General features: G+C 47.2%; 1 protein-coding gene across 4 annotated transcripts in view; it reads left to right on the top strand.

The window, feature by feature from the left end:
* FUBP3 (far upstream element binding protein 3) overlaps positions 1-22,872 on the top strand; it is a 39,054-nt gene extending 16,182 nt beyond the window's left edge. For 3 of the 4 annotated variants that reach the window (XM_029960473.1, XM_029960472.1, XM_029960471.1), the window contains 14 exons: positions 905-976; positions 1,644-1,701; positions 4,286-4,448; positions 5,345-5,443; positions 7,410-7,514; positions 7,908-8,010; positions 8,685-8,785; positions 9,814-9,955; positions 14,498-14,658; positions 15,316-15,389; positions 15,902-15,978; positions 19,612-19,683; positions 20,378-20,505; positions 21,479-22,872. In XM_029960473.1, the coding sequence (XP_029816333.1) occupies positions 905-976; positions 1,644-1,701; positions 4,286-4,448; positions 5,345-5,443; positions 7,410-7,514; positions 7,908-8,010; positions 8,685-8,785; positions 9,814-9,955; positions 14,498-14,658; positions 15,316-15,389; positions 15,902-15,978; positions 19,612-19,683; positions 20,378-20,505; positions 21,479-21,487 (1,364 nt within the window). In that variant the 3' untranslated portion in view covers positions 21,488-22,872. The remainder of the gene's footprint in view (positions 1-904; positions 977-1,643; positions 1,702-4,285; positions 4,449-5,344; positions 5,444-7,409; positions 7,515-7,907; positions 8,011-8,684; positions 8,786-9,813; positions 9,956-14,497; positions 14,659-15,315; positions 15,390-15,901; positions 15,979-19,611; positions 19,684-20,377; positions 20,506-21,478) is intronic. The other variant, XM_029960474.1, reaches the window with a different exon arrangement.
* The last annotated feature ends 3,578 nt before the right edge of the window (positions 22,873-26,450 follow it).

Below are 26,450 nucleotides of genomic sequence, written 5' to 3'. Positions count from 1 at the left end.
AATAACAGGCCGTGATAATTACCCCATAGGGCGCCAAGTTTTGTCCCGACTCGAAAGACACCATAAGACTGTAACTCAAATTCCTGCAAAGGAAATGCTCATTCCTCTCCTGCCAGACCTCTTTATTTATCAATCCTGGTGCCACACGTGGGGCAGTGTTGGAGGGATGCTTGGCCCTGGAAGAGGGGAGCTTTGCAGGCATCATCTCTGTGTTAAATCTGATCCTGGTCCGGGGGCACACAGAGGTGGGGGATGCAAACCCGCAGCTGGGATGCTTCTTTGGGAGCATCCTGAGCCAGGCATACCTGTTTGACTTGACAGTTTTGCTCTTTTTGCAGTCTGGGAAGGGTAGGAATGGGGATTGGCACAGTCTGTCCTCTGTGTGTCTCATTGTGAAACAGCAATGTGTCAACTCTGAGAGTTAAGGGAGATGGATTTTTGTGTTCACTTGAGGCTGATGGAGCATTTCAGGATGTAGTTCTGTCTAAATGCAGACCAGCCAAATAGCATGGCCATTCAAAAATGGCAGTAAAACAGGAATTTTAAAGAAATAAAAGTCTTTGTGTTTTTTAGTCCCCCAGATAACTGGTTTATTGATTCAGGCTGAACAAGATGTACTTAAATTACTCTTCTAGCCACACTCAAACTAGTGCCTTATGTATTTCCATTCCAGTGCAAGACAGGGTTTTTGGTTTGTTTTTGCAAGCAAATAGAATAACTTTCAGCAGTATTTTAGTGGTTTTTTTTCTGCTGTGATGAATTTGATCATGCTGTGGATGTCTCTTCTGCAATCCTGGAGTCAAACTGTTCCTTTATAGATAGCTGCAGAGGAGTAAAAGGGGGAAGGTGCTCTGCAGTTACCTGGGAAAATGGTATGTTCTGATGCTTGTTGAACTCATTTCAGTAATCGGCAGGGGAGGAGAACAGATCTCACGGATTCAGGCAGAGTCTGGCTGCAAAATTCAAATTGCTCCAGGTAAGAGGCTCTTTGTAGGGTGGGTGAAGAGGTTTTAATGTTGAAGGGTGTTGTGGCCATTAGATCAGGTACTTCCCATGATCCCGGTGTGTTATCACCATTAACAGGGATACAGACATGGGAGAGCTGCTGTGGGACCCACCTCCCAGCCAGCAGAGAGAACAGGTTTGTCAGGTGGTTTGGAGTACAGTGCAAATGGACAGTCCATTTTGTTGGGTTCCCTCCTGGTGGTGCCACTTTGCTCAGCTCTGTGGTTTGCCTCTGACTAGTCTGGTCAGCTCCAAGTCCTGGCAGAAGACATTCCAGGAGGGTGGCAGCAGCTCTCTGTGCTTGCCTTGCATCATAAAATGGGACCATCCACCCAAATGGGATCATTGTTCTGTGCTAGTTTGCTTTGGAGAAGGCTGTGCTGCAGTGCTGTACATGGAACTATTGATGAATGTCATCTGAGTTCTTACCCCTCCCTCTAATTGGTGGGGAAGGCCTTAAAGGAATGCAGACATCCAGTAAATCATTTAAAATATGTTGATCCTGGATGTCTTTGAATTCTTTTAGCATGTTCTGCGTGCAGGGGGGTGGTGCTTCCATTGGTGCTCGATAGTTACTGAAACAGCTGCCACATTTTTAATTCCGTGTATTACAAGTTTTCTTCTTGTTTCCTTTGCAGACAGTGGTGGGATGCCCGAGAGGCCCTGTGTACTCACTGGGACACCAGAGAGCATTGAGTGAGTTCTGATTTCATTTCCCTCCTTTTTCCTTCTTTCTCTTCTCCCTAATGCTGCGCTCTGTCAGTGGTGCTACTTGGTTATTAGCCACACCAGCAAATGTTGGCCTAGAGAAACTTGAGGGTCTCTGGAGCATAGAACCTCTTGGTCTGATGCTTTAAACCGTGCACCTCAAAGGCTTTTTTTTTTTTTTTTCCACTTGCAGTTTGAATCCTCTGCAGAAATTTCCTTGGAATTCCCCTCCGCAGGGTGAGGTTGCTCTTAGGGCACCTAGGATGCAGTTTTCCAACTGCAGCTTTCCAGGATACTGAGCTAAGCTGTTTGAAGGGCACTTCTCTTCTCCCCTTCGCTTCCCTACTCCTATTGAGATGACCATCCTTCCAGCTGAAGAAGGGCTGCATGAGGCCTGTAAAGCCTGTCGGTGCCACTCCAGGATACCCTGGAGGTGTTGGTGTTGTTGCAGAGCAGCATGAGGCCCACTGGGTGCTTGTCTCTGCATCGCTGCCAACAAGAAGCAAAGGACTGAACCCAAGTCTTGATTCTGCTCCTTGCATGGTAGAGACACGTGGCCAAGCCCGCAGGGATTTCTGATCTTTAGTCCTATAGAAACTTTAGGGACAGTGTTTCCTCCCTCCCCCTTCCCAGGAGCTGAGTTTGAGACTCTCACAAACCAGTTGAGGACCTCCTGCTGGAACTGGATCCAGGATCCTCAGGCTTACAGGAACACACTTAACATATGGAGCTGCTCTTTCTCTCCCCAGCCTTTGGGTAGGTGGGTTTTTTAAAATCCATCTGGAAATCTTTGAGTTGCATTTGATAGTGAAAATACATGGGTGCAAAGACTGTCTCTCTAAAGAGAAGACACTCATCATTCTTCCATTCTTAAGAGATCTAAGGGTACTTTAATCTCCTTATTCTACCATAATACTGCAAGCAGTGAGCCAGAATAAATATAATTGGCAGACTCACATTATAGGGCAAGCAGTGTCTTCTTGCTGGTATTGAAGTGCTTTTTCCCCCTTTAGCAAAGGATATTTCAGAACAAGAGCAAAATATTAAAAAGCTGGGATGCCTGATGCAGTTGGGGAAAAAGGGGGGAGAGTTATAGTTAAGACTTCATGGTTCTGAAATAAGCAGTTAAATGTCATGTCCTTTGAATAAAACATTAATACATTTAGAAGTGAGAATACTCAGTTTGTGAAGCAGAACATGGACATGGAATTAGGTGAAATTTAATTTACTTTTGTGCTAAAATTCTTGTCAAGGTGGTTATTTGAAGTATTTTTTTCATGCTACTTGTAGAAAAAGAAAATGAAGAAAGGAAACCAATTAGATGTCAGACTTCTCTGAGAAGGGTTTTGTGAGGAATGTTTTCATTAGTTATATCCGGTGGCAAACTAATAGGGTTAATTTCCAAGTGACCCCTTCTCATCTGAAATATGTTGTGTATTAACTGTTGTGGTCTTTATATTGTGACTAGAAGAACTTTGTGCAAAATATGAAGATAGATAAATAAAGCTCTCTAAGACTTCTCTAGAATATTTGAAGTGGGCTTCCAGAAATTCCACCTTTTCCCTTGTTTTGTGAGAAAGACGAGAGCAAGCGGTGCTCTGCTCTGTGTGCAGCCTCAGCACCACCCCCTGAGCTGCCTTGGGTGAATGTCTGCTTGAAGGGGTGACTTTGTACTGCTTCCTCAAATTCCCAGAGAGAAGACAGTCATTCTTAGGGTGCCACAGCTTGGTGTGAAGTGGAGAGAGGGGAAGATGCTGCATTGGAATGAGCAGGGAACCAGTGAATTTCTTTGACTTCCAGAAGGGTGTTGGGACAAGGGCAGGAATGGGATGTGTTGGTATAGGAGTCATCAAGGTGAGGGGCAACCCTGTCAGTTACCTCTGACATGCTAAATATTTTAGTGGAGGGATCTTTAATCTCCCAAATGCTTCTTTGTGTGTCTCTTCTCACCAGGAGTAGAAGAACCCAGTCTTTCACTGCTGGCTGCTGCAGTATCCTTGCCTCACTTCGCGGTGTAGCTTCAGCACCTACTGCTTGGAGCAGAGGCTGTGTTAGGACAGTGTTCTGGTGCTGCTGGTAAGAGCAGGCAGAGAAGAGCAAGGCAGTTGCCTGGGACTGATCAGAGAATGGTTAATCCATGGGCTGTGTTAGTATCAGAGCAGTGTGTACGTTTTGTCTTGACTGAGAAGGAGAACAGAATTTGAGTTTTACCAAATACTGTATGTGTTAGGAAAGTTCAGAAGCTAAAGCATCTTCATTGAAAGTAAGCACCCCAAATGCTATAGTCCAACTATTGTCCTTAACTTCCTAAGAGGTCAGAGCATGCTGCTGCTCTTTCTTCTCTCTTCCCCTTTCAAAAATCAAACTGCTTATTAAGTAATCATGATAGGGGAAAACAGATATCAAAGAGTTTAAAAAAAAAAAAAAGGCAAACATTGTGCTGACTATGGTTTCTTCCATCTTTTCACTTCTTCTCCTCTCCCCGATCACTTTCCATTCCGATGGTTCCTGGTCTCTTGGTCACGTGGAACAATGTTGTCTAATGGTTGTTTCCCTCGATTCTTTTCCAAAGACAAGCAAAGCGGCTACTGGGGCAGATTGTAGATCGCTGTCGGAACGGACCTGGTTTTCACAACGATGTTGATGGCAACAGTACCGTTCAGGAGATTTTGATCCCGGCATCCAAAGTGGGTCTAGTCATCGGCAAAGGAGGTGAAACAATAAAACAGTTGCAGGTGCGCAAGATGCATTTCCTTTAGGGCTCCTCTTCCCTACTGCAGCTTCTCTAGATCGACAGGAGCGGGCTGAAATGGAGAGCTTTAGATGCTCTAACCTTCTCCAGCAGGGACTACTCTTCTGCCTTCAGAGAGCTGGACTCAAATCCAATCTTGTGTTACAAACAAAATCGGTGTGGCCCCAGCTACGCAGGTAGTGGAGTTTTGCCAGAACTGTGACAGAAACCCATGTGCTGTAGATAACACTTGGTGTGTGCTGTTCAGGAGGGGATCCTTGTAGCCAAGGAAGGACTGTGTCTGCTCTGCTCTGCAGTATTTTTAATGCCAGCCATGCTGTTGTAGAGTGCTGTGCTTCTCTGTTGTTGCTGATCTGTGATAAAGCTGGTGTGTGTCATCTTTTTTTTCCTCATCCCACCCCCTTTCTAATTAAAAGTGTTGTGTTATGTATAAACTATGTTCCTAGACATTCTTTATTCCTCCACCTGGTACAAGTTTTTAAAGAGTAAAGGGTTTTAGAAAAGCATCTATGTCAAAAAATGTAGGGGTTTTGAGTGCCCTGGTTAGACCTCTGTCATACAGTTTTGAGGCTGGTCACATAGTAACTGTTACATGCAGACAGCTACAGATTTTGGAAAGGGCTGGAAAATCAGCTGTCAAGGTAGAGGGGGTTCTCCTTGCAAGGATTCAGCTATTTGAGAGCTTCGGGAGTGGCACACTTTCTGGCAGTCCTTCACACTCTAGGACTGTTACTGAATTTGTGCTATAACTGCTCGTGAAAAGCTAAAGTAGCGTTCTGTAAAGGTGCTGATTTCACCTACGTAGTGTTGAGTAACCAAGATCTAGTCCCTTTTTTTCAGGGGCTCTGCTTAGCAAAGTGCTCTGTGCTTTTTCTTCAGGAGCGAACGGGGGTGAAAATGATCATGATCCAGGATGGTCCTTTGCCCACTGGAGCAGACAAACCTCTCCGAATTACTGGAGATGCATTTAAAGTACAGGTATGTAACACAAGTGAGCAGTTGCCCTAGAGAACTGAGGAGAAATTTAAACTTCAGTGTATTTGTGAGCATCTGATGGAGTCAAATCCAACTGTAAATGTAATAATCCATGCTGGTTTTGTTCTGTAAGGTTGAGTAGAGCAAGTTAAAACACCAGACTAGCTTGTTTACAGCGTAACCTAGGAGCTGTCATTCCACATAAATATTACACGTGGGTAGGAGTAGAGATGAAGAGGGTTTGGAGAAAGTAGCTTTGAAATGCTTTCCAGTCTGTGTGGCAAAAAAATCCCAGCTCTGTCACTTGAGCAAATGGGTTCTTAGTGAGTGACTAAATCACACGTTTGAGACAGTGGACTTTCCACAAAACTCTCAGACAGCCAATTGACGCAGGTAATTAAAAGAAACTATCCCAAAACAACTCCTGAAACCAAGGGGTTTGCTTAATATTGGTACCTCAGTGTGCTTGTGTCAGGGTTCTACAGACCTGGACACACCTGCGGTTCAAACTAAAATCAGCCAGAGACTGGAGGATTGCAGCCTGATGGGAGCACTTGAATTAAAGCATTAAAGTTGAGCCATGGCTAAACTTCTCAGCCATGGTTTCACTTCTCAGCAAGTGCCTTTCATACCTTGCTAAGTACTTAAATCTAGCTTAGCATTCCTGTCTCCAATAAAAGTAGTTCTGTTTCATAGGATCTCCCTAATCATAAATTGCTGCAGCAGTTGATGTTGCTCAGGGACAGTGTGTTTGGGTTGTATTTTTCAAAGATCTTATTGCAAGATCTAATACTTTTTTTAGATTTAATACTTTTCCCCCCCCAACATTCTTACTGTGGAGGTATAGCTGTGCAGAAAGGAGTGTAATGGCAGTCTGGCTACTTTTAACCGAATCGTACTTTCAGTGCTGCCACTTCCCAGGTGGCTTCTGCCTTGCAAGATTTGCTCTTGTCACATCTTCTGTGCTATATGTCACTCCAAGGAAACATGGAGACTGCACAGGCTGGAAGATCTTTGAGGCACTTAAAGTTGAGCATGCTTAGAAAGCACTCAAGAAGCAGGGTGAATCCTTGGGTTTGGTGGGATTCTGTGGATACTGCAACAGTGGTTCTTAACTCCCTCAAATCCCTATGAAATCCCTCCATCGCCCTTATTTCTGTCTTGACATCTCTGAAATTGATGTTGTTGTTTCCTTCTGTAAAAGATACCCTGGAAACATGGAAAATATGTAAAAATTTAAGGAGTTAGATTCATCACTGTCCCTCAAGCTAGGAAACAGAACCCAGGTGTCAAAGCTTGACTGATAATAAAGAGAAACAAAGGCTTGGGTTTGACATGTAGGCTTTTTTTTTTTCCTTTTTTTTTAATGGTGACTACTCTTGGCTTATTTCCAAGGTACCCTTTTACTAGCTGGGCTACATGCAGGCTTGTGAATGGCCTTGAGGGCTCCCAGTAGGTAGGAAGAATATTCACTTGTCTCAGAAAACATCTTGCTGGATTGCTGCAGACTTGGGCTTAACTTTTCACTGAGACAGTAAGCTCACTGCTGCCCACCTGCCTCCTTGGTACGTGCTCTCTGGCTCTTGGTGGATGTGATCTCTGCTGTGCTACTTCAGCTTCTACCTTACTATATTGATACCCAGTAGGAAAGGGCCTTCACTTCCTTTAATCTAAAAATAGAACAAAAAATCGAAGATACTTTGAAAGGCAAAGGGCCTTTTTGAAAGACTGGAGGAAGCAATTGCACACAACAAGCTGCCACCTTATGCACTCGGCAGGTTTTGTCAGACGTGGAAGATGCCATCAAGAACAGATCTCCACTGACTGTGGCAAAAAGAAACCCTAAATCAAAATGCTGTTCCCGTTAAGGAGGTGGAGATCCCTGTGCCTGGAGCCACTGTCGAGGCCCTAACACCAGGAGGGCAAGCAGGACAATTTTAAGCTAACTGTGACTTCTTTCCCCATGTAGCAAGCGAGGGAAATGGTACTGGAGATCATCCGAGAGAAAGATCAGGCAGACTTCCGAGGCGTGCGCAATGATTTCAGTGCTAGGATGGGAGGAGGCAGCATAGAGGTACGTTTCCGTCACGAGTACTCTGCTAACCTCCCTGTGGGGTGGGCAGTGGGTGGAAGTCATCAAACTGCACATGTAACGTTGTTTTGAAATGCATTGTGTTCTTTTGCCAGAAGAATTGAGTCTGGCCGCGAAGAGGAGGAGTTCTCGTGGACTCCCAGATGGCACCTTTCTAATTGTCTCTTTTTTTAAGCTGCATTCTTGTAGTGCAGAGTTCGTTTAGTGGGGAAGGAATTTGTGGCCACCTGTTTGTTTTTTCTCTAGCAATGCAGTTCTGTAGCCTGGAGCTGCCTAACATGGCCCGTCCTCAAAGTTAAAGAGCATCTCCTTGTAAAATCAGAGTCATTCAGTCTAGTTCTCTGAGCTTTCATACTCCTTTGCCTTTCCCATCAGGTCTCTGTGCCCAGGTTTGCTGTTGGAATTGTGATAGGAAGAAATGGAGAAATGATCAAAAAGATTCAGAATGATGCTGGAGTTAGGATTCAATTTAAACCAGGTTTGTGTGAGGATGGAGAGCCGTTACTTTCTGACCAGTGTTCCACTTTGGGATTGCTAAAGTGAATCTGAGCTGAGGTTCCAGCAGCTTAGGCTTTCCTCATTTACAGGTGCATTGTTCTCTTTCTGAAACCCATTTAAATATGATGTGCTGCCTCCTCATGCACTTCTGGTTTTCAGAGAGTAAGATTATATACAGCTCATTTGCAAACATTAGCTGTCACAACAGTCATGTCTTGAGTGGTAACTGTATGGATAAACAAAATAACAATAACAAAAATCTTTTATTTCCTGTTAAAGAATTCTCCTTCAGGACATTAAAGCCTTTGGGGATCAGGAGTTGATTAATTCTGAGTAACTTTCTCTGGGTCCTTGGCTGTCTGATCACCTATCAAAGCTGCCTTTTGTCCTCTTAAAATTATATCAATCTCTTTCATGGCTTTTTGACATTTGAAAGTGTGTTTTCTTTTGAGTGTTGTTCCCTCTGCAGTGTGGGCTGGGTTTTGTCTTCTTTCAGTCCAGGGAAGAGGGGCTGAAGGTGGAGGGAAGCAGTAGCTCCTGGGATAGTTCTGTTGTGTGAAAATGCTGCCAGCAGTGGTGGTGCTGGAAGGAAGCTTGTGTTGGCGAGTAGATGTTTTCTCCTTTTAATTTGGTCTTTGCCACCTCTCTTCACAGATGATGGGATTAGCTCTGAAAGAGTTGCACAGGTCATGGGGCTTCCTGACAGGTGTCAACACGCAGCCCACATCATCAATGAGCTCATCCTCACAGCACAGGTGAGTTTGGGAAAGAGCTTCTGTGGGAACATATGGGAACTTAAGTTATTTGGAAATGGTGACCTGGTGGAGTGGAGTCACATCAGACAGTGACTGGAGGCTCTGCTCAGACAGCAGAGCATTGCCAGTACTCAGTGGTGCCTCCTCTTCAGACTCCAGCCCTCTGGTCTGGTGGGAGGGCACAGGAGGGTGATAAATGTTCAGGTATTGAGACACTGTGCTCTAAGGCACAGCAACATATTGCATTGCCCAAGAGCAAGAAGTACAAAGGTGGGTGAAGTGGTAGGGCAGACTCATGAAGGAGGTTGTATATTCCCTTTTGCATTGTAAGAAACTAAGACTTTAGGCCATATCAGGTACCTGAACATAATTTGTCCATCAAGGTCCATAATTTGTCCATCTTGATAACTCTTCTTGCCCAGGATCTGGTTTGAATGCTTGATTTTATTAATTTTTTTAATAATCCACTTAAGTTATGAGGTCTACTATGATAACCTCTGACTGCCCATGGCTTTTTGATTTTGGAGAAATCAGTTACCCAAAATAGGTACGTCCTTTACGTGTCTTTGAACTTAAAAGCCTCCTCTGGAAGTTCTGGAAAATGTGAGTTTCAGCTGACTAATTCCAGCAGTTCCTTAAAGGATGACACTTGAAAGGGTTTGGAAGCAACTCCTGTGTGTGTCTGTGCCAAGATCTATTGTTTGCTTTAAAGAGAGCCCCCATCACAGACTAAAAGACCTTTAGTAGTTGATGCTTATTTATAGGTTTATTTCAGAAGATATATAGGCATGCATTTAAAAATATAAATATCTTCCTGAGTCAGGAAGGCAACTGTAACCTACATTACTTGGCATTTCTTTAAAGTGCTTCAAAACCTTCAGTGTGAAACTGCTGTCCAAGAATATCTTAATTCAGCGCCATTGATTATCAGCCAGTTTAACTTACCTTGCTTTATTTTGTTTTCTAATGTGCACTGGGGCCAGCAAAAAAAAAAAAAAAACACTGATACACATGTTTTGCCTTGGAAGGAACGAGATGGCTTTGGAAGCTTGGCTGTCGCCCGAGGAAGAGGCCGTGGCCGTGGGGACTGGAGCGTCGGAACACCCGGGGGCATGCAGGAAATAACCTACACGGTGCCAGCTGACAAGTGTGGGCTTGTTATAGGCAAAGGTGGGTTTGGTGACTCCAGATACCAGAGCTTGCAATCGTTCCCTCTCAGGATGGTCACGTTCTTGCTGCCTGACAGTGAAGCTTTGGAGTTTTCTGTAATTGTAGGTATTTAGTGGCCGGTGAATGCAGCATAGGAATAAGCTATAACCGCTCGTGGTTGTTTTCTTTGTGGTGCTCTCACTCATAATTGTACTCTCCAGGCCCTTGTTCACAAGCTGTAAGAGAGGCTCTTCATGCAGAGCTGTCAAATAAGCTTGTTATAACAAGCAACTGGCTGAGAAAAGGCAGGTTCATTTGTGGATTCTTTTTATATAGAATTCGTTTAAAGGACAGTTTATCAGGGACAAGCAGAGCAGTCATTTCATCATGCTGGATTTCTGAGTGCTGTGTGATGAAATGGAAGGTCTCTGAGTGTGGTAATAACAGTAGCTGCTTCCAGCCACATACCTGAAGTGGGTGATGAATAAAGTGAAGTAGCAGGATTTGTCTTGTCTGCATCTGGGCTGGCACCTGACCTGGTGCACCTTGGGAGCATGTTCACTGCCATGGAGGCCCCTTGGCTGCCTTAGCCATTGGATCTTTTCATGCTGAGGAGATGGAGGAGGAGTCATCAGACCTTCCTCTCAAGGACCAGGACAACCCCACGATGGTTATGATACTTAGCAGCAGCAGCAGCACTCTGTTTGTCCCAGAGCAGGAGCTACACATGGAGCAGTACTTAGGGTAGAGTCAGGAGTAGAAGAGCTCTGTTGCTCTGAGCTGTTGTGATGTGTCTGAGCTAATGCACTGACCTATCAAAGGAGGTGTATTTAATTGTTCTGTCTGCTTATTTCAGAAAGAGTGATATGTGCCTTAACTGGTATTTAGGTAATCACAGTTGGCTTTTAGCCTCAGCAAATAGAATAGGAATAGACAAGCTACACCGGGAAAGGAGGCAGAGATCTGAGGGCATTGTGACATGTTTCAGTGGCTTGGAGTTTTCTGGGCAGGACTGAGCTTGTGATGAGATGTGGTGTGGCCTCTTTCCCCTGCTGCACATCACTGCTGTTCCCTGCCATGTGTCTGGCCCCACAGCACCCTGAGCTCCTGCCTTGTTGGATGACAAGGGACATGGGCAGGTCAGCCACGTATCTGCAATTGTTTTCAGATGTTGTTCTGTGCCACAAAACCTGAACACTTTTTCCAATATGAAAACCCACCTGCTTTCCCCATTATGCAGAAATTGCAGGGTGATTGTGCTTGTCCTCACTGAACAGGCCAGTTGGGCGAAAGATCAAGCAAAGCAAATTTTAAGCCCATGAGTGAGACTTATATGTACGGAAAAAGCAAATTATAATGAAACTTTATTGCTGTATCCATTAGTCATCCTTAATAAAGGATCAGAAAAGGTCACTTGTTGTTCTGCAGTGCACTGAAGTGGAGCATTTGTGACTACAGAGAGCACTGCGTGCTGAAAAGATAAATGCAGGTAGTGGAGAGAACGTCCTACCATTCAAGTGCAGGGCCTGGCACAGCCTCACTGGGGGGTGAAGGGTGGCTTTTTACCTTTGTTTCCACAACAGCAAAATAGGGATTCTTACCCGGCCAGATCAGAAGCTTTCTGGAGTGACTAATTACTAGTTGTATGGTGATTTGAGTGCTTGTAGCATTGTAATACCACCTTGTAATCGGTGTTCTCACAGTGCCTATGCTCTTAGGCTGCTGCAGCCTTCACTTTTGTCAAGTGAGTGATGGCTGTAGTGTTGCCTTTTGGGGCCTGGATCGGCATGGATGTGCTGTACTCTCCATACATTGATGCAAGACAGCCAGTTCTTGTTGCTTCCTGTGCAGGGCAGAGGGGATCTTAGTGGGTCTTTTTTTTAATAGTGACCAATTATAAAACATTTGCTCCCCTTTATAGTTTCTGAGCAGTTTCCAGCTTTTGGGTGTTTTTTTCCCACTAGGATACAGGACAGGACTGTTGAGCTTCTCTGTAAAATCTGGCTGAGGCCTCTGGACCATCAGTTTGACCTCCAGATCAGCACCTAAGCCATGGGTGCCCCAGGCCCCCAGTGTGGTGTATGTGATGTGGCCACGTAACTGCTGCTGTGCTTCCAGCTCCCTGTGACCACTTGAGACAGGGAAAAGAGGGAGATGGGGAAGTTTCTCATCTCAGTTTCTGCAACACATGTGGTAGAAGGTCTAGGGCCCTTTTCCTATGGCCATCACTTCTCAGCTTGGGAGCGTGAGCCTTCAGGAGCCGACAGGGCTCCCCGTGGATCCTGTGCCTGGCTTTTTCCTCTAGAGGGTAGGTAGGTGCAGCTTTTCCCTTCCAAAGGCCCCGAGGAAGGGTGGAGGCAAGCGTCATACACATGTCAAGCGCTGTCTGTGTTTTGGTGGTGCTTGGAAGCCGCCCTCCCTGGGCCCCCCTGGATTTCCATGATAAATACGACGATCCTGACAGATACGGCGGCCGGCCCGGCGCTTGTCAGCCCGGCTTTGAGCAGGTTTGATTAATTGCTTTACGATTTCACGTCCAGCCGGGAGGCCGCTCCTGGATCCCTCCTGCCCCCCATCAGGTGGAAGAATGGAGCGGGATGAATGCCCTATAGACAGCCACCATGTGCCGAGCGGGTCACCTCGCCGTGGGGAGGATCAGCTCCTTCCGGCACCCGGCAGCATCACGGGGGCTGTGTCACTCCATTTGCATGCTCTGGAGGCTGGGTTGGGATGGCTTGGATGGGAGGGAGCGCTTTGGCATGGTAGGAGGGTAAGGAGGACAAGGGCACCAGGTCCTGGTATGAGAATAGGAACTTGCAGCCTCCCTCGTGGAGCGGCAGCAAACTTGATCCTGTGTTATGGTCTAGGAGAGACCTGCTGTGGAAACAGTCCCAACAACCACGGACTTGGTGCTGAATGGAGCAGTGATTTAAAATCTGTATTACCCCTTGCTTCCAGCTTGAGAGTGCTTCAGTTTCTAATCCCCTTTTGGAAGGAGAAAGTGGTCTGCAGTGGAAGTAGCAAGCCCTGGTTGTCCCTCGGTCGCCCAGTAAAGAAGTTCTGCCACTCCTTCAAACTGTGTTGCCTGAAAGGGTCCTCTGTTTTCATTAAGCAGATGAAATGGCTGTTGATTCAGATCTCACCTCAATATGTAAAAAACAGAGCTTCAAACAAGTCTGCATCAGACAAAAGCATTACATGAAAAAAAAAAACCTTCTTGGTTTTGAAACTTCATCTTCCCCCTTTCCCATGCTTGACTGAAAGTAAGTGGGTTGGCTTTTGGCTGCACAGTACAATCCCTGTTGTCTGCCCAGGGATGTGACACGACTATCTTTTGTTAAATGCATCTTCAAAAATTCATTTAGAAAGAGTTAATTGCCCTTTGGCAACTTTTCCTCCTCCCTTCCCTGAGAAGGCTTTAAAATGTTAAAAAGGTCACGAGTCCATTACAATGAAATGAACAAGTGTCTGCAACATCCACAGTTTGTTTTGAAGTTGTGCTGGATGTATAGAGATGGAAATGTGAGCAAAATTGAGGAGATTATTTTTGAAGACTCTTTTTAATTAAAACCAGACACAAATCTCTGGTGAGTTTCCTTTGCTCTCTATTCTGCTTGCTGTTTGTCCTTTGGGCTGATGACTTTTTGGTTTGTGATTTTAAAAATTTTAAAACCTCTTCCTTCCCTGCACCCTTTAATTTCTTCAGTTGAGTGGAGCTGCTCTGTAAGTTGTGTGAGCTTCCAAAAGAAGAATTGAACCATTGTAACATTGGCTGAGGCTTTTGTTAAGCAAATTTCATGAAGAGACCGGGACCTAGCAGGTCTTGAGGAAATCAGATCCACTGTGACTGGCCCTGCTGCATCCTGCTGGAAGCACTCCTGTGCTCTTGTGTATCCAGATGGCAAACGAGCCAGACATGTTCACTGCATGCACAGCTAACTCTGAAATAGCAGGAGACAGCCTGGAATCCTGTGCTGCTGTGGTTGTGGAGGGATGTGTAGCTGCAGGGTGAAAGCAGAGGCTGCTTTAGGGCAATAACCTATCAAACAGCACATGTTTGGGAGAAAGCTTAAGCTTTGTTCAGCTACAAGGTATGTGGCTGGTGGCTTTTTGCCTTAGTGATGATAAAAAAAGAAAGAAGCAGCATGTTTTGGTTGCAGGTTACCTTCTTTTATGGAGGATTTCAACAGCTGTGCAAAACCACCAGAATTCAGTCAGTGCAGTTTTTGCATCTGTTTTGTCAGAGTGTATCCCAGCCATGCTGCATCTTGTTGGGATGTGTGCACACAGGGGGGCTGGGTGTTCTTAAAGCAGTACCATCCATGATGCCATGACCCAAACTTGCAGTAGCTCATGGCTGCAGGTCATGTTTGTGGCACGTTAAAGGAGCAACATGAGCCCAGGTACTGTGGTTTCTTTTGCTGTTGCCATCCTCAGCCCACCTCCTGAGGCACACAGAAGGCAGCTGAAACCATAATTTGCCACTAGAACCTGACTTCTCTATGGTTTTGTGGAAAGAGATGCAGGATATCCCTCCTTATGTCTTGGTTTTCTTTTCTTCAGGTGGTGAGAACATCAAGAGCATAAATCAGCAGTCGGGAGCCCACGTGGAGCTCCAGAGAAACCCACCTCCCAACACAGACCCCGGCGTACGAATATTCACAATCAGAGGGGTTCCCCAGCAAATCGAGCTCGCTAGACATCTCATAGATGAGAAAGTTGGTGTAAGTTCCATCTCTGTTGGTCTTCATCTGTCTCTTCCAGACGTGGTTTAGGTACCTGTAGGCCTGGACTTGAGTATACATGCTTACATTATTCAGCTTCAAAACCATTTGCCTGTTAGCAGCTGTCTTGAACTCGATGGCCCTCCAGCATCCATTGGACTGAGTTTTGCTGTGGTCCCAGAAGGATCTGACTGTTGATATAATCATGGGCAGTGTATACAGTTATATGAGAGGGAAGAACAGCAATAATAAGGTATGAGAAGGCAGCCAAAGGATGTTTTTGAAGGGAAGACAACAGTGTTGCTATGTTAAAATGACGTAATCCTGGCAGCATCATCCTGAAAGCAAAACATTCAACTCCTTGCTCCAGTAAACCCAGGATGACTTATCTTACACTTAATGCAGTGCTGTGGTATTGAAGCTTAATAATGTCAGGCTGCAGTACTACTTTGTTAAAAAAGTATGGAAAATACTGAACTGGGGCATAGGAAAGCTGAAAAGCAGCCTTCATGCTGAATTGCTTGAGAGGAGAAGGCTTGACACCAGCCTCAGGATCCACGTGTCCCAGGCTGTCTTCTCTTCTTTCTTACTACTCATAATAGCTGCCTCCACCCTGTACTTGGAGCTGGCATTAAATATTTGTGGATTCTGTGACAGGGTACCAGCATGGGTGGACCTGGAGGATTTGGTCAAAGTCCGTTCAGCCAAGCACCCGCTACACCTCATCAAAAGTAAGCTGCTGCATCTCATCACCAACGGGCTGGGAGGGGATGGCTGGGAGCCAGGAAGTGTTGGGAGAAGGTTGGAGGGCCCTGAAGGGGTGGGATGTAGCAGAGCCTTCTATAGATTGAGCGTTCAGAAGCATAAGCAAGCAAGCTCAATCCTTTAAGCCTGACCACGGGAAAAATTTCATCTATTAAGTGATAAACCAGGTAGGTATTGGCATCTCCAAAATTCCTGTCTCTAGTGCAGTGAGAGCATGGGAAGAAGCCTGAACTGCATGGAGCACAAGGAATGCTGTTCAAGTGTGATGTATCTTCATCTTGGCTTCATGAACAGACTGACACCAAGGCAGTACATAGCAGTTCACACCTGCACAGCCTTTCCTTCTGTTCCCATGTTCACCTGTTTGCTCAGCAGCTGCTGACTATGAGTTACAACTTCTCTCCTGTGGACAGCTTCATGTCTGTGGCCTGGTAAGTATTTTACTGTCTACTTGAGCATGGCTTTTTGTCCTCTGCAGTGGTCCTCAGGCGTTCATGACGCAGGGCTGGGGCAGTACCTACCAGACGTGGCAGCAGCCTGGACAGCAAGTCCCAAGTAAGTGCCAGGACCTGGGCTGGAGAAGGGTTGGTGTTTCCTTTGCAGTTGCTACTTCGTGCCTGTGAAAGGCAGGTCCACCCACGAGACCACGTGTGTGAAAGCAGCAAAATGATTTCCTGAGCAGAAGAGTTGTGTGGAGAAACGTGGTGGTGTTTGAGCTCAGGATGAGCTGAAGGCTGTGGAAAACTGCAGTGCTTTTTGTGTGCTAAACTGCTTACTGCCTCTCTCTGCTCTTTGGGTAGAAACTTGGTCCTTGCTGTCTGTTCCTAACAAAAACATTCCTGCCTCAGGCTCTGTTCTCCCAGGATTCTCCAGGCAAACACTTGCCAACCCCACTTCCCCCTGACAGGCACCCAGTGTTGCTGCTGAGCCCTCCCATCTCTTTGTTCTTGAGCTTATCAGTTCTTGCTTATTTTCTTTCTTAATTATTCCTTATGATCTCTTCTCACTGTTCAACTCCCAGACTGATGGAAAGGAGATGGGGAAAGTGGAAGAAAGGTTAGGCAGGGCTCCTGTACTGGTCATTTTTTCCTAAAAACCTGCTTAGTCAAAATGGAGCAGTTTGGAAGGGAAGTATCCCTTTTCATAATAATTCAGTAAATGCTAGTGGTGATGTTGTAACTGCACCATCCTGTGTCCTCTACTGCCAGAGGACTGTATTGTTCTAAACAGAGCAGATTTATGTCTGCTGGCTAATCTCAAAGCTCATGTGGTGGTGGAAATGTCCGACAGACACAATCATAATTTTTCAAGAAATACGGGTTTTTTACGGGCCTGGTCTCATGAAACTAAAGCTAAGCACCAAAAAGTGTGTGTGGAGGGGGTAATTTTAAAGGGGTTTGATGACAGATGCTTTTCACTGTCTTAAGGCTGATTTAGCAGTTAAGTAGATTATCGACTTCAGTGTAAATTCCTGCTCTTTGAGGTGCCTGAGGTAGAGGAATCGTTGGAGGGGCAATGCCTGCAGTTGCACTTGTGATTCCCTGTGACACCAACCACCTTTGAATGTTTATGAAATGGTGAATGTATGAATTTTGAAATCTCAGTGCTGCATTGTTAACTTGGTGCACTTCTGAAACACGGGACATGGGAAGTGTGTGTTAAACTCTGGATGAGTAATTACTCCTCAGCAATTACAGTCTAAAAAATCATGACTTTTCCTTTGAGCTCCAGGGACTTGGAGGTCAGTAGTTGTTCTGCTTTCTGACAGTAAAATGCAATGGTGGGCTTCTATGGACTTTTCTGCTGTACAGGAATGGAATAGTATGGTACTGAAGAAGAGTATTTTCTCCTTAGCTTGTTTTACAGGAAAAAAATGTTATTCCACTCATTTCCTTTGCACCTCCAAAAGCTCTGGACTTCCCTGAGCTTTGGGAAGCAGAGCAGTCAGTGCAGCAGGGAAAGCTCTACAAAAAAATCTAATTTTTATCTTCCCATAAAGCCTTTGAATAAATGCTTACAGAATGTGCATTGCTCTTTGCCTTACAGGATGCCTTTTAGAAACTCACCTTAGTCACTTAAATCCTTTCTCTGCTCCCTGAAACATCCCCTCATCCTGCCCACCCACCACTGGGGAAAGAGAAACCTCCCTTCCTGCTACAATCATGTCTCAAACTCACCCCTCCTGGCTTTGGAGCCTGGTATAGGAAGCACAGCCCCCTCGAGCCCCCTGATGACCCATAGTGCAGCTCATAGCCCAGTGGCTCCCAAGACCCGTGGAGCATCCTGCCTTGCCACTGTCCTTCCCTGTGTGAGTTTAGCCCCACAATGCCATCTTTTGGGGGCAGATATTTTATTTCTGCTATTGCACCTGATGGATGATGATGGCTCTCGAGTTCCATGTCTGCTTAGGATGCTCCCTGTTCCTGTTTGTAGCCAGGCACGCTGAAGGCAGCCTGGGTAAGGAGAGAGGGCACACACAGTAATGCTTTAAGCAGCCTTCACCACTTTCCTCTGCTGCAGATCACAGTGGTGCCCAGGCAGGCAAGGTGGAGCTCACCAAGGCGTGGGAGGATTCTTATAGAAATAATAGAAACTTTTAAATAGAAACTATGTAAATACCTGCTTTTGCACTTTTTAATTTGAAAACAGTCCTGTGAAGGGTCCCTTCCCTGAGTGCTGCAGCCTGTGTGTCACAGCTCTGTTAGCCCTGTCACCGCGCCGGCGTCCTGGGGACAGCCTTGAGTGCCCCCCTTGTGGGAGGAGGGGCAGACCCCCACCCCCTACACATGTATTTAGATTTTAATTACTTCCCCCATCTTAAATAAATTAACTGGCTGGGGAAACATTTTGCTGTGAAATGCATTTAGCTGCGTGTCCTTTCAGCCTGCTGCGGACTGTAATTCTCCAAGAAGAAAAGGCATTGAAGGAGGTCCTTTGTTGGCATTAGCAGGTGGACAGTTGAGGCAGCCTTGACCTCTGCCAGAAAAGGTCCTGACTTGTAGCGTTGGTCAAGTCTTTTAACCCGCTTTTATGCCCCTGGACAGGACTCTGCTGCCCTGTTCCCTCCACCCACTTCACACTTGCAGTGTATTATTTCCCCCCTTCCCCCCACTTCAAAGCCCCCCCTCTGGCCGGGGCCAGCCTGCAGTGGGATGGGCTGGGAAGAGCTCTGCTCCACGCGTGTCCTCTGTCCCTGCCTGCTGGCTGGGTCCGTACTGGCTCTCCCTGTGCCTCCCTGCAGTTCCCAAATGCTGTGTTTGCTGTTCAGGGCTGTTTGTTCGCCGTGTGTCTCGCCGAGGGCTCTGTGCTCACAGTGGGACCGAGGGCAGTGTGGGCATCCTGCCTCTGCCTCACCAGGCTGGGCTCTCCCCTGCACTCAGGTGTGCTGGATTGAAGGTGTCTTGGTGCTTGAAAGGCGAGGAGTTTGTGCTAGGTGGAGCCCAGGGTTTGGGGTCTGTGAGCAGGCAGTGGCACTGCTTCCCTTGAAGCAGCGTGGGAGTCTGGAGACAGTGCTGTGAGCCAGCTGGGGCTGTTGTGGCTCCCTCTCCGGGTGGTGTGTGGGGTGTGTGCTGAGGGCAGGTGGTGCTGGCTGTGCCTTGTGCCGGGCTCTCGGCTCCCTAAGGAGGCAGGAGTGGTGTGGCTGCCCTGGAGCTGTGTGCTGGGGCAGGCTGTGTGCTGAAGGCTCTCGTGTGGGCACACTGGGGCTCCTTCAGCTGTGCTTCGCTGAGGAGAGTGGGGGTGAAGGATGCAGCCCCTGAAAAACAAGTGAGGTGACTCAAAACACAGCCATTTCCTTGGCAGCTCCATGGAGGTGACAGGTTTCAGCTCTGTCAGGGGTCTCCCCTCCATCCCTGTCCTCTTTTCAAGTGGCCTGACAGCCCAGGGTGGCTGGTGTGCAGCTGAGCAGCTCCCAGCCACGTGCTTTGGCTTGAGCAGGTCCCAGCAGGGTGAGACTTGGCTTCATGCCCTTTAGCAGGGCACAGGTGAGGTGAAACCAGGAACTTGAGCTTTTCCTTGGCTTTCCCGAACTGAAGATGCCCAACAGTATAGGAAAGTGGAAGCTGAAGTGTCAAGTCTGGGCAACTGTGATAGATCCAGGACCTGTCTAGTGGAAAGGTAGATGTCACTGGCTGGAAACTGTCACCTCTTCCATACTGATGTGCCCCCCTTGTTGTCATCTTTGCACAGGCCAACAGAGCCAGCAGCAGAACAGCCATCCCGATTACAGCAAAGCATGGGAGGAGTATTTCAAAAAACAGAGTGAGTGAAACAGGCTTATTGGAGATGAATCAGCTCTTGTTACAAAGAGAACTCTAATCCGATGACTTGCGTCTCCATCCCTGCCATTATTGGCTTCCAGACCCCCTTTGGTCCTGTCCTGTTGGTGATGGTGCATGTAGTTCTCCCACGGAAAGCTCTCGGTCGCGCTGTGGTGCCTCGGGAGAGCTGCTCCCACTGATCCACGGTCCCCAGCAGACCTCCTGCCCTGCTTGCAGCCAGCCTGCCTGGGGGAAGCATAGAGCACACAGGAAGCTGATGCTGGCAAAATCCAGGGAGCTGGAGCTGGGTTGTGAGAGGGTAGGAGAGCTCGTGGAAAAACATGGGCCTGGCTTGTTCCACTGCGTCACGGAGCGCATGATCCCGACTTCTGGACTTGCTTTGGACACTGTGCTGCTGGAGGCTTTGGGCCAGGGTGACGGGTGCAGGCTGTCAGCCTGTCCCTGCAGCTGCAGGAGCGCTCTCGGTGCTTTGTGCCTGCTCTTGGCTTGTCCCTCCCGATCCAGCTCAGAGCCCGTCCCGCCGTCCCACGCAGCGGAGCCGGTGTCTCTCTCTCAGGTGTCTGCAGCAGCTGGAAGGGGCTGGCTCTTCTTTAAGCTTGACAAAAGGAGATCCTAACCCTGGGCTTGGACTTACAGAATTGCTCATCTCTCTCTTTTCCCATCTTTCTCTCCAGGTCACGCTGCCAGTGCTGCTCCTCAGGCAAGTTCCCAGCAGGACTACACGATGGCTTGGGCAGAGTATTACCGACAGCAGGCTGCCTACTACGGGCAGACACTAGGGCAGGCTCAGGCACACAGCCAGGTCTGTATTCACCCTCCCTCAACCCCACTGCTCTTTCCCTTGGGGAATTGGGTGTGTTGGCCTTGGCCTGGTGTGGGAACTCTCCTTTGGGTTCACATGGTGAAGCAGAGATATTTTGTAGCTGAGGAAGTGATCCTGGAAGTGTTGTCTCAATGGCAGAGTCTTGTTTCCCTGTACAGGGTGAGGATTTTTTTGGGAGAGGACCTAGAGGTTATTTTTTTCTCCTGGGAGACCCCCAGGCTGTTGTGTGACTTTATGTAATTAAAGGAATGACTGAGCCAGGCTGGTGAGTAGCACAGCACTGGCACATCCCGGGACCGTGTGTGCAGGCTCTGCCTTTTGTGGTGCTGGGACAAGAGCTGTGCACCCACCAGCTCCCTGTGCTGAAAGGGAGACCAAAACTCTTGAAAAGTCACTTGAATTAACCTGCTTTCAAGGCAAATCTCACCTCAGCTGTCACTCAGCCCACCGGAGGGTTGCGTGGGGTTTATCCCACGGGCCTTTCCCGAGCACCAGGCTCGCGGAGCAAACAATAAAGCAAAAACTCTGTGCAGAGCACCTTAGCATGATCAGACCCTTCTCCCCACTGATCCACGTTTAACTCTGGCTCCTGGGAGCAGGGGTTGGTGTGGATGCCGGCGGCAGCCCCGTCCCCAGGCAGCTGCACTGCCGAGGTCGAGCGGGGCGAGCCGGTGCCGCTGTCGGCGTCGCCGCCGGCGCTGGGCAAGTGTGACCTGGAAGCGGTGGGTGATAAAAGGGAGTTCCCTTCATTCCCCTCTAAGTCTGGCCCACTAGAAAGAGGGATCTTGTTTGGTAAGAGGAATGCTGAGAAGGAGGGCTTTGGTAGGGGCTCAGAGCATCCTTTGAGGTCTGTATCCCGGGGACAGACCTGTGTCGGGGGAGGAGGGCTCGGCAGCTTTGGGAATTTGCTGCCACTGAGTAACTTTTCCTTTCCTCCCCTCTCTCTTTCCAGGAGCAGTAGAACAAGGTCCTCGTGGCAATTTTTTTCTCTTGGAATCATTGTGGAAGAAAACCTTTTTGTAACAGAGGTTTCTAGATTTGCAACATTTTGATGAAGACTTTTCTGTTTGTGAAACACTAGCTGTAGGATAATCTATACTGAACTTTTCTAAGAATCAGGAACAATTAGTAATGTACTAAACTTATGGACATGCTGGTAATTTTGTTTCCAAATTTATATTAAAAAAAAAAAAAACAAACCTCCGGGATTCTTTTTGGAGAGAAGCCAGAGAATTTGCAGGCACCAAAACGCACCCCAGAGCTGTGACATTTCAACATGTGGGTTTTTTTGTGTGTTTTTGTTTTTTTTTTTTTTCCTTTTAATTTTCGATCTTTTCTGTTGACACAGAAAGAGTGGCTTGGAAGTCTTAGGTGTGGTATGTAACAAAAAGAAAAAAAAAATTTTAAACAGTATTTAAATATTCTTAAATATGTAAATTCATTAAATGTTTTACTTCTAATTTCTTGTATCTTGGCTGTCTTTGATTTTATTGCATTTTTAAAAAACTGAACTATGATATGTATTGTAATTAATGATATGAATTCTGTATTGAGACAGTTACTGTTTGCAAGTTCTGGGCGGGGGGGCATTTTGTAGGGTTTGTATAATTTCTAGAGTCTAAAGGGGTAATATAAAAATGTGTTAATTTTTTTAGCAATACATTTTTTCATGTCTCCATTGCTAGTTGCATTTATGTATCTAAGACCTCCAAGCTTGTTTAAAAAAAAAAAAAGAAAACAAAAAAAAAAAAAAAAGAAAAAACTTTCCTCTATGCTCTCAGAAATATAAATACTGTTATTTTTAATATTAAAATGAATCTGCTATTAGTACCTTTAACAAACACTGTGGAACATAAAACCATATAAAAGGTAGTAACTATTTTTTAATTCCAAGGTGTTTTTTGCTTTTTCATTTCTTTTAAATATTTTCTTATCTAATATTTGTCAAATTACCTAGAGAAATAAATGAATCTAGTATTAACCACGGTATGCGCTAAATAATTTTGATTTAATAAAAGGGATAATATGATTTCCGATGTTTACTTGTAGTGTTTCTTGTACAGATAACAGTGTATTTTTAAAGGAAAAACGGAATTGAAGCTATTTTTTCTTGCATTTTTAATTGCCCTGCGGGACATTCCGTTTTTAAATGTACTGAATTTACTGTTCTTGGGTTCTTTCCTTATTTTTTTCCTTATGCTTGAAATGTCTAACTATAAAGAACCGCGATTGGATAATGTCGAGCATGGTGTTTAAAAAAAAAAAAAAGTGTTCTTTTTATTTGACTGACAGTTGCATTTTACACTATATAATAAAATTTCCACAAGGTGTCTTGTGGGTGAAGTATTTCCCGTCTGTTTGGACTCCGTTGTTCCCTCTCCGCGGTCCCGGCACTCCGCAGGCTCCGGCTCCTTGCGCCGCGTCCCGGGGAGTTTGGGGTGATCAGTGAGGTCAGCACCAGCCTTAATTCTAGTGAAACTCTGTTAATGTCACTTCAGGTCTCTCTTGGCACTGTGCCACCGAGGATTTCCGTGGAATTTGCTGTAATTGTCGCTGTCTGGGCCAGAAGGATCCGTTTTAATACCGGGAGGTTTCCTACAGCCCTGTGAAGGTTTTACTGCTTGTCGAGGAGGTGGCAGCCCCTGGTTTTAATACTCTCAACTTGTTGCTCTTCTCCAGCTTTGTCTTTGTGGCTGAATCCATCCAGGACTTGCCATCCCTGCAAGTGGGGTCGCTGGAGCAGCACTGACTGGGAGAGGGATGGGGAGAGATGTGGCTCTGGCCATTCTCACCTATTACACGTTAACTTTTAGTTGCGCCCAGGCCAAGTTTGGCAACAACTGCAGCCCCTTCAGGGGATCCCTTTCTTGTAAAAATGTGAGTTTTGAGCTCCTTCAACCCAAAGCAACTCCATCCACTGTTCCCAGGCAGCTGCAGGGGTTTACGGACGGGGGAAGGGAGGGAGGGAGGAAAGAAGATCCCATCTGCAAAGCCGGGAGCGGGAGGCATGTTGAGAGCCGGAAGAAAAGGAGATGTAGCATCTCTAAATATACCTCCAGAGAATCAAGAGAGACATTGAAAGATGGGATAGTAAAAGCCACTTGGAAAGAGGGGAGAGGGGGGAAAAAATGGCTAGAGGAGGGCATAAAGGCTGCTGATGGGAATTGGGAGCGGGCATTACCGAGAAGACTTCCTTCTAATTCATCTTCCAAGCTCTGTGCCAAAACAGCATTTGGCATGGTTCACAGGGAGCAATTGTGTGATAATGAACCCTAAGGTGTCCCTTAATTGAAGACTGAGGATTACAGATTGTGCCAATAGTCGTAAATGGCGCAGGATTGTGGGAGGATGCATTTTCTTAAATGTATCTGTAAGTACAGATGAGTGAGTCTCCCCAGTGAAATGTCCATACTATAAATTATGGAAATATCTCTTTCTGATGCAGCCTTTTATTGAGGGGGTGGGGCAGCACAAGAAATAGTTTGCAAGCCTTTGAAATTTGGCCTGTCATTAAGATGGTGCCTGCAAAGCTGGGTTTTCATCAGCAGTCTGGTGTCCTGAAGTGCTTGAAATGTTCCCAAGTTCACCAATTTGTTTTCCATTATTGCTGCCTACTCGGGGATGAGGCCACGGCTGTGGAGCTGTTGTGAGTCCACTATGGGATGGAGAGGGGCAGGGTGGGAGGCAAAGAGAGACCTTGGCACCTCACGGTGGGCTGGTGGCCTCTGGGTTCCCCCAAACTCCAACCCTGCTGCCATCCTGGTCTCTGGCCATCCAGGGAGTCCTGGGGCTGGTGTGATGGTCAGTCCTACCCCAGGGCTGGACAGGCCCCCTCACCTTTCCCTCTGAGGTCTGTGGGCAGCTCCTCCTGCCTCAGGTGTGTGGTGCAGCCCAGAGGCTGCTGTGCTGCCTTCAAGCCAGGTCTGTGATCTCCAGGAGAGGAACTGAGTCTCCTGTTCAGCTCTGGGCAAGTTTAACCCCCAGTAAAGCAGATTAAGCCCTGACTGCACTGGGTTTTGAGGCAGAGGTGGTTTTTCTGTCCCTTTGGCAGAAACTGGATGGTGCAAGGAGCAGGAGCAGTCCCCAAGGCGCCACATAGAAGCCAGCACAGGGGCCACATTTGGTATTTTGGGGTCCGTGAGTGGCAATGGGGACGGTGCAGCCTCTTCCTCCTCACAGGGGACCAGCACCCAGCACGAGGCCGTGGCAGGACATTAATCCTGGGGGACAGCGAGGAGGTCCTACGAGGAGACCTTCAGTTTGGGGACAGTGGAACCGGAGCCAAAGGCCATCCCAGGTGAGTGCCCCGGCGGGAGGTGCCCAGCCCCAGCTCGTTGGCTTCTGCTCTTCCCTGCCCTTGACAAATAATGCTCTTTCTCTCAGGGATGATCCCTTTCTGGAGGCCTTGGCTCAGGCATGTGAAGGCTCCTCAGAATGAATCCCTCTCGGGTCTGTCCAGCAGCACATTTTCAGTGGGCTGCCAAGGGGATCTGACCCAAGTGTCCCACGGCACCACCCAGGCTGGCAGCACCTGCAGGCAGAGGCCAAATCCTGAGCAGACATTTATTGTGGTCCTTCTGCAAACCATTTCTGGGCAGCAACCTGAAAAACCCTGTCACTAAAGGATCTCACTGAGTCTGTGATGACCCTGATGCTCTCCTGTGCTCCATATTCAGTGTGCCTGAACAGGAAAGGCTCTTTTGGGAGTGGAGGGGAGACTTTCAGATTACTCTAAAATACTTTCTTGAATTTTGCATGATTTGAGGACAAACTACATTATGGCCATTGTGAGTTAAACTGAAATGACTCTTGAAAGAGACAAGAAGACGTGGGACTTTCTTTTTTCCCCTTCTTCAATTATTAAATATTTAATTGCGTTAGAGGAACGGTGTATTTACAGTAACTGATGACGGGCAGCAGGGCCAGAGCAAGAGCTCGTGGTGTTTAATGTGGAGCTTTTTGATGTTCACGAGGTCCCTTCTGCACTTCTTCTCCCCCAAACCTGCCTGGTTCATCCCACTCTCAAGAGGATTTTGGGGGCTGTTGGTGTTTGTAGGGCTGTGTTACAGGGCAGGAATTGGGATCTTTCAGTGATGTTTGTCAATGTATCCTGTCAAGCAGCACATAGGTGTTTATTCCATGCAGGGAGCTGCTTAGCCTTGGCTGGTTTGGACATTTTTTTCCCTGTGAGTAGCACTGGTGCAGGGTGACCATTGCAGACACAGCGTTTCTCTGCTCTCGTAGGGCTGGGAGAGACACAAAAGGAATTTCCCACCATTTTTAATGATGGGAATGAGCAGAAACTGGAGTTATGTGATGTGAAGATGAGTTGAAAGAGCCACAGCTCCGTGGTCTGTTGGTGAGAGGAGACAGTGGCCCCCGGGGCTGAGGGCAGAGGGCGAGCGGGCACCGAGCCCCATCCTTGTCTGGGTGGCACCTCGGTGGGAGCTGGGGATGGAGGGAGATGGCAGGGAGGGACCAGCCACCCCTGGGTTGAGGGAGTTGGAGCAGTGGATGCCCAGCTCTGCCCTGCCACCTCCCTCCAGGTCTGGGGCACCACGTTCAAGACAGGTGACCCAAAAGAGCATCTCCAGGGTTGATGTGGGGGCAGGTACCAACAGCCCCCCCTTAATTATCTTCCCACCCTGCCCCTTATCACTTGAGGAAATCCTATTTCAAGGCCGCTGTAATGAAGCCTCTGATCTTTGCAGAGCCCGGCTCGCTCCCCTTTAATCCCGGCCGGGCTGGGGTGCAGGTGCCGCGGTCCCGGGGGATTAGACGGTGCCTTCCCTTTGTGCGAGCCGTCACTCAGCGCGGCCGTGCCCCGGTGAGCCGCACGGGCCCGCGGGGCTCCTTGTTTGGCCCATTCACCAGGGAATATTAAACTTCGCTGCCGTGCAGTCATTACACGGGGCGGCTGGAGC

The sequence above is a fragment of the Manacus vitellinus genome, unplaced genomic scaffold, assembly GCF_001715985.3.
Source record: "Manacus vitellinus isolate BGI_N305 unplaced genomic scaffold, ASM171598v3 scaffold_27_pilon, whole genome shotgun sequence".
In the NCBI taxonomy this organism is placed as follows: Eukaryota; Metazoa; Chordata; class Aves; order Passeriformes; family Pipridae; genus Manacus; species Manacus vitellinus.
The sequence above is the reverse complement of the archived record's forward strand: the minus strand, read 5'-3'. Positions and strand labels throughout refer to the sequence as shown.